The following is a 7,614-nucleotide window of genomic DNA, read 5'->3' as shown; positions in this document are numbered from 1 at the left end:
CAAGGAAGATGTGGAGAAATTGGAGAGGGTCCAGAGAAGAGCAACAAGAATGATTAAAGGTCTTGAGAACATGACCTATGAAGGAAGGCTGAAAGAATTGGGTTTGTTTAGTTTGGAAAAGAGAAGACTGAGAGGGGACATGATAGCAGTTTTCAGGTATCTAAAAGGGTGTCATAAGGAGGAGGGAGAAAACTTGTTCAGTAAACACTGGAATAAACTGCCTAGGAAGGTTGTGGAATCTCCATCTCTGGAGATATTTAAGAGTAGGCTAGATAAATATCTATCCGGGATGGTCTAGACAGTATTTGGTCCTGCCATGAGGGCAGGGGACTGGACTCAATGACCTCTCGAGGTCCCTTCCAGTCCTAGAATCTATGAATCTATGAAGGAGGCAACAACCTGTCATGTGTGATCTAAGGAGCAGGAAAAGAATCTGGGAATTACCTTTTGTAAAATCTCATCTTCTCTCGAAAACCTGTGGAAATAGCTGATTCAAGAAGTTGTTGACAGATGGATAGTACACGTCTATCAGCTCCTGGGTTCACCAGCCATTGTCAACCAAGCAAGTTGGCAGACTGAAGGCAGGGCAAGAATGCTGAACCAGAACGGTCTTTGCTCTTGTCACACATGACATCACAATAAACTTATGCATACACACACACACACACACATAGACATTCAGACAGAGGCTGGTACCATTAGCAACACTGGGAGACTCGGCCAAAATCTCTAGGAATTTTGATTTCTCGGAGGGGCTGCACAAAGGACTGATACTTTGCATGTACAGAATATATCACATTGTACCTGGGGAGTCACAAAGTAGTTTACAAACTTGAATTCAAGGAGCCTGACAGCTGCCCTGAGCAGGACCAGGTGAAGGTGGGGCTGTACTGAGCGGTCTGCGAGCTGCAGCGGGACGTGCTGGACTGGGTTTCACTCTGGTGGAGCAGGTGAGAGGGTCTGGGGGACAGTGCATTGGAGGAGGGGCTATCACCCCAGTGGCTGAAGCCCGGAGCACTGACCCCCTCACCCCTCTTGTGGCTGAAGTCCAGAGCCCCAACATCCCTCCCTGCCCTCCTGTGGATGAGTCGCAGAGCCCAGACCCCCCCACTCCCCTCCACCTCCCCAGCGGCTGAAGCTTGGAGCCCTGATCCCCCCCCATGGCAGCCGAAGACCAGGTCTCTTCCCTTCATCTCTCTTGGTGGCTTGAGCCTGGACACAAGCCCGGAGTCCTCCCTCCCCGCCTCCGCCCTGGGTGCTATAGCCCGGATCCTGGAGTCTCTACCCAGTTGTGGGAGACCAGAGCCCCAAACCCAGCGCTCCCCCTCCATCGATCAAGCCTGGAGCCCTGAGCCCATCCCCACCCCCGGGAGTTGTTTCGGAAGATGGTACACACCTATGTAGGGCCCTATGAAATCTCTTTTATTATTGGGGATTTTCCAATTTAGTATTTTCTGAGTTTTGTCCTTTCCATTTCTTAAAAAGTAATTCCGTCTTTATGGTTTTTGTGTTAATCACAATTGTTTGATACACTGACCACAGTTAAGTAGCTTTACTATAAATGCACACAAATGTTCAGAAATGGCTTGCAAGGGGAGAAACTGATTTTACTAAAAGAATCCTACAATTTAAACAAAACTTCCTGCAGATGCCCAGTGTACGGTAAAAGTGACATTTTGTGTGTGTGCATGGGGGAGGGAGGTTGTGGGGGGAGTGGAGTGTGTGTGTGTGTGTGTGTGTGTGTGTTGGGGGAGAGTATGTATGGGTGTATTGGGGAGTGGGGGAGGAGTGTGAGTGTGTGGGTGGAAGTTTATGGGGTGCAGTGGAGGTGAGTGTGTGGGTGGGGGGTGGGGGTGGAAGTTTGTGGGGGCAGTGGAGGTGAATGTGTGGGTGGGGGTGGGCGTGGAAGTTTGTGGGGGGCAGTGCAGGTGAGTGTGTGGGTGGGGGTGGAAATTTGTGGGGGGCAGTGGAAGTGAGTGTGTGTGTTGGGGGAGTGTGTGGGTGGAAGTTTGTGGGGGGCAGTGGAGGTGAGTGTGTGGGTGGGGTGGGCGTGGGTGGAAGTTTGTGGGGGCAGTGGAGGTGAGTGTGTGTGTGGGGGGGTGTGGGTGGAAGTTTGTGGGGGCAGTGGAGGTGAGTGTGTGGGTGAGGGTGGGCGTGGGTGGAAGTTTGTGGGGGCAGTGGAGGTGAGTGTGTGGGTGGGGTGGGCGTGGGTGGAAGTTTGTGGGGGCAGTGGAGGTGAGTGTGTGGGTGGGGGTGTGTGTGGGTGGAAGTTTGTGGGGGCAGTGGAGGTGAGTGTGTGGGTGGGGGTGGGTGGAAGTTCGTGGGGGCAGTGGAGGTGAGTGTGTGGGTGGGCATGGGTGGAAGTTTGTGGGGGCAGTGTAGGTGAGTGTGTGGGTGGGGTGGGGGTGGGTGGAAGTTTGTGGGGGCAGTGGAGGTGAGTGTGGGTGGGGGTGTGGGTGGGTGGAAGTTTGTGGGCGCAGTGGAGGTGGGTGTGACTGTGTGTGTTGGGGCAGTCAGGAGGCCGGGGGAGCTGGAGCTGCCTGAGCAGGGCTGAGCTTCGGGGAGAGGAGCAGCCCAGGGAGCCGCGTGGGGGGTAGAGCAGCAGCAGCCGTGTGGGGGCAGAGTGGGGCTGGGGCTGGAGCCCTCTGGAGCCAGGTGCGGGGAGCAGCTGGGCAGAGTGTGGGGGTCCCCGGGCAGCGGGCCCAGCACAGGGAGACCCCACCAGTCAAGAGGCCTTGCAGGCCGCACTGGGAGGGGTATTGTAACCCCCGCGGGGTGGGAGGGGCCCTGCCACCTAGACCCTGAGGGCGTGTGGCCACCGCCAGAGCGAGTGTCCGACCCGCGGCGTCCCTCAGCACAGCCAGGGCCTGGCCAGGGGCCTGGGACGTGTGAGGAACAGACTGTGAACTGCCCTGACATTCCAGCCACAGCTGTTTGGGGTCCCCCGTGCCACAGAGTGGGGTGACGGCTTTTCCTTTCACCTTCCCCAGTTTCTCCTTGTTTTTAATGACTTGCTGTTTAATAATTTGTGTTTGCTTTGAACTATATGCGATGATCAATGGGTCAGGGAAGCGTCCGGAGCAGAGGGAGTACCCCGGAGTGGACTCACCCGAGCCCTGTCCTAAGTACAACAACCAGATTGGGGGTCGAGTCCCAGGAATCCTGGGCCCAGCCTTGTCTGGGTTACGAGGACTCTGCCACACGAGAGTAGAAGGGGTGTCCTGGAGTCAGGCGGGCCTCTGGGTGAAGGGAGTGGGAGCGAGGACTCAGATCCTTTCGCCAGCCAATTCCACAGGGGTAGTGTATGAGCCAGGAAAGGTCCCCACGATAGCGGGACCATTCCCCCGCTTACATAGGCCTGGACACAGAATGCCTTTAGCTGTGGATTGCACTGCAGATCTGATTGGCTGTAAATCCTGGATACCTCTGGCAACATGAGACCGCATGAACTGGTCCTTTCCTATGGTCTGGCTCTGGTGAGGTAAGACTAAAAGGTCTTTTCACGGTTGGACCAGGACAGACTCTGGGGAGTGCATTATTCTCCTCAGCACTTCCATTCTGTAGTGCCCTGACAGCAAGATCCCAGGTGAATGTGTGGGTTACTCTCCCTGGCAGGGTCAGGTTTTCTGTTCAGTTTTTAATGACTGAAATGCTTTTCTCTTCTTTGTAACCTAGGCACATGGTTGGACTCCAATCGCAGAGCGGAAGCAGAAAATAGTCACCATTCCCCGGAGATGCCCAGCTAAAGAGGGAACTTTTCAGTAAGAGCTCCCTGCTAGTTCACACATGCATGTAGACAGCGTCCATGCGGGTGTCTGTCAGTGAGGTTTCTCTGTCTGTTCTGTCAAATGTTTGCCTACTTGTTTTCTGGCTGGTGCCAGCTGAAAGGATTTCGTATCCGAGGAAGGACGTATCCTCCTGCTTAGCAAACAAACAAAGCAGCACATTTCATGTCCAGATTATATTTAGTCGTAAATCGACATTGTGATGGTTCCCCACTGTTGGCCAAATGGGGCCCGTTCTCCCCAGAGCTTACCCAATTACACCAAGGAGGCACGGAGAGACAGGAAGACGGGTACCAAGTTCTTTATTGATCGATCAGCTGAGCGGGCGCTCTCATCGGCTCATGCCAGAGGAGAGACACACCTTACATGGGCGACATAGGCCCTTTTTATAATCAGTAACAAACAACTTAGTTCTCATCCTTTCTACGTCATTATGCTGACCTATAGATAACAGGTTACACAGAATACATGTATTATTTTGGGGAAGGGGATACAAGAGACATCTGTTGCGGATACATTTATCATTTTGAAGGGAGAACAAGGTACATCCCTTGACCCTCGGCACTAAATGCCTTGGGGATATATGGGAAAGCAGCTGCATATACTTGTAAGCCAAATGAGCCAATTAGCAAATAGCTGACATGATTAAATGCAAGGCTAAATACTTTATTTAGATCTTTAGGCCTTTCTCATCAGAAAGAGGCAAGAGGCCTACATCAGAAAGAGGCAAGAGGCCTTTTTCCATCAAATATCCCCCCTTAAAAACATTTCAAGAGCTCATGGCCCTTGTTCCTCAGCTCCCTCCGGCTGGTATAATATCATCATTTGTTGATATGTAACCTGACTAGCCATTTTCCGGACTACCGTGACCAAACAAGGGGTAAAACAAGCAAGCGTTAATAGGGTGGTAATAAAGAATATAAAAAGGAGAAAACCTTTTCGAAGCCATCCCAGTTGTGGCAGCCATGAAGTAAACCAGTCTTTGTCCCACCCACCCCAGGTCTGTACTGGGACATGGGTTCGTTTTCTCATTTCCTTTGTTAACTGTTTTACTGCCTGGCCATTATCGTCTATTTGTAAGCAGCAGTTAGACTCATTTAATTTTGCACAGAGTCCTCCTTCCTCTGCTAGCAAGTAGTCAAGAGCTATGTGGTGTTGGAGAATTGCATGTCTCATTTGAGTCGATTGATCGGCCAAAAGGTCCAAAGCTGCGGCTGTTTGATTGGTTAATATTTCCAAGATAGCCTGCAGCCTAATGATTCGATTTAGATTCTAAATTGGTTCCCTGGCCCCTGTTACTAGTTCACTAGGGTTCCAGGTGGCCGGTCCATAATGTTTAATGATTCTTTCAGGGGGCCATTCCTGAGCTTCCCAAGTTTGAGAACTCCCGGCAGTCAGAGTGGAGTCCACAAATCGTTTTTCTCTAATCAAATCATCATAAACCTTAACTCCCAATTTATTTCCTTGGTTTTGAGGTAGCAAAAAGAATAGAGGCCTAATATATCCTACATAACATATTCCTGACCAGTTTGGAGGCAGTCTGCGATAAACATAGGATCCACAGATCCAATAATGGCCTTTCAAGGCCCAGATTCCTTTAGCAAAGGGGCCATCCTAGGTCTCGGGGTCGTCTGCGGGGCCCGGCTCCTCGTAATACAGGGCGTTACCTGATTCTATGGGCCCCCCTAGGAAATGATCTACGTCCGGATTACAGTAGTCACATTTCCATGCCCCAGCCCCTGCCTTCCAAACACAATTACAGCCAAATTTTGGGCTATTGGTACTAGACCAGAATTGTTTAAAATGGGTCACTCGGGTTCCATTAGGGTGCTGCCATGCCCACTGATGCCATCGTACCACGTGGTCTTTACTAGTGGTGTTATCTCGCTGGCAACTTAAAAAGAGGGCATCAAAGTACCCATCCAATCCGACTGCCTTACACCCATCGCCCCTATGATTCCAGTAGGAGCATCTTACCCAGCTATTATTAGTCAGCTTTACATGGGTAAGATTCCATCGTCCTTGATACTTAAGACAGTCATACGGGCGACAGTGGGGATCCCAGCAATCAAATCCTAAGGATAAGGTCCAGTTACATGTACTTTCCCCTACATATCTTCCCTCGCGTCTTGTTCGATTAAGGCAAAAGACACCCACTCCTGTAGAATAGAGCCGCCAGGGGCCACTATCCTCAGTCCACCTTCCCGTTTCCTTACGCACTATGCTTAGGCTGCTTAGCCACCATTTGGGTTGTAATGGCTGGGCTACCCAGGGCCATTCATTTAGTTCTCCTGGACCACCACATACCCAACAATTAGTAAGGTTAAAGGAACCTGCTATTATTTCCCCTAATTGCAAAAACCTATTCTCCCAACCATAGGAATAGCTAAACATGCATATCAGAAACACAAAGGATAGTTTCATTATCCCTTTCTCCTAAACAGTCCCTTTAGTCCTTCTAGTCCTTGGTACTCCCAGTTAGAGTCTTCACCTGTGCCACCCCGGGCTTCCGGAGCCGGAGCGGACAGAGGGCTGTTGTCCTCTTCGGTTGTGTTGTTCTCCGGATTTGGATTCAAGAACCGCTTTACTCGTGTATGATGAGTCCACTTGTCGCTCCCGAGGACCTTAACGGCGGCCTGGCTGATGAGCGATACAGCGTGCGGACCGTCCCACCTTGGCATGAGGGGATCACGCTTCCACTTTTTGATAAGGACTTGATCACCAATCTGGAAGGAATGCACGGGCTGATCCAAGGGAAGGGTCTGGAAAGGCGCTGCATATCGATGTAGCTGTAACAAAACAGATTGTAGCGCAGAAACCTGTTTCCACAAAGAGTCTTTCCCTATTTCCCAGTTTACATCCTCTCGGTACCCCGGGATGAGTACTCGGGGAGGGAACCCAAAAACCAGTTCAAAGGGTGAAAGTTTCAGACCCTTACGCGGAGCCCTCCGAATGCGGGTAAGGGCAAGTGGCAAAGCATCAAGCCACTTTAAACCAGACTCCATACACAACTTTGTGAGAGTATCTTTAAGAGTTCTATTCATTCTTTCTACTTGGCCCGAGCTCTGCGGTCTCCAAGGTGTATGCAATTTCCATTGGATACCGAGGGCTCGTGATACCTGTTGAACCACCTGGGAGATAAAATGGCTTCCCCGGTCTGACTCAATTACTTCGGGGAGATGGAAGCGGGGGAGTATTTCATGTAACAGGGCTTTGGTGACTGCCCGTGCCTGACAATGCCGTGTAGGGTAACACTCTACCCACCCAGTAAGTTGGTCAATAAAAACAAGCAAATACTTATAGCCCCTACAAGGGGGGACTTCAGCAAAGTCCACCTGCCACCTTTGAAAAGGATAGGCAGCCCAGGGATGGCCTCCCATTGGGGCGGGGGGGGCCGCACCCCTTTTGGTTTGTTCGCTGGCAAATGGAACAATTATTTACAATTCTTTGGGCTTCCATATGTATACCCAATCCCCTAAGGGACCGGGTAGCCAAATCAACCATAGCTCCTGATCCCAAATGTCCCTCCTTATGTAAGGATTGGAGAACCTCCTGGAGTACTGATCTAGGTACAAAAATCTCCCCCCCTGGCAACTTCCACCACCCAGAGGAAATCTGTTGGGCCCCTGCAGCCTGCGCGTGGGACACTTCCTCTGTTGTGTAGTGGGGAGCAGGGGTTTTGACTTCTGTATCTTGGACCCAGAGAAGCCATGTCGCTCCTCCTCGTGCGGCTTCTTTCGCAGCCTGATCAGCCAATCGATTATATTTACGCTGCTCAGTTTCAGGGGCCCTTCCATGTGCACGCACGTGTACCACGGCGACCCGGAGG

The 7,614-nt window shown here is 51.3% G+C and overlaps 1 protein-coding gene across 1 annotated transcript; it reads right to left on the bottom strand.

Annotated features, from left to right (window-relative positions):
* Window positions 1-6,208: 6,208 nt before the first annotated feature.
* LOC135894707 (protein NYNRIN-like) lies at window positions 6,209-7,165 on the bottom strand. Its single transcript, XM_065422844.1, has one exon. It carries the CDS (start codon window positions 7,163-7,165, stop codon window positions 6,209-6,211), a length of 957 nt encoding a protein of 318 aa, XP_065278916.1.
* Window positions 7,166-7,614: the final 449 nt, after the last annotated feature.

The sequence above is a fragment of the Emys orbicularis genome, chromosome 25 (genome assembly GCF_028017835.1).
Source record: "Emys orbicularis isolate rEmyOrb1 chromosome 25, rEmyOrb1.hap1, whole genome shotgun sequence".
NCBI classification, from domain to species: Eukaryota; Metazoa; Chordata; order Testudines; family Emydidae; genus Emys; species Emys orbicularis.
Note: the sequence above shows the minus strand (reverse complement) of the source record. Positions and strands in the feature narration are given on the sequence as shown.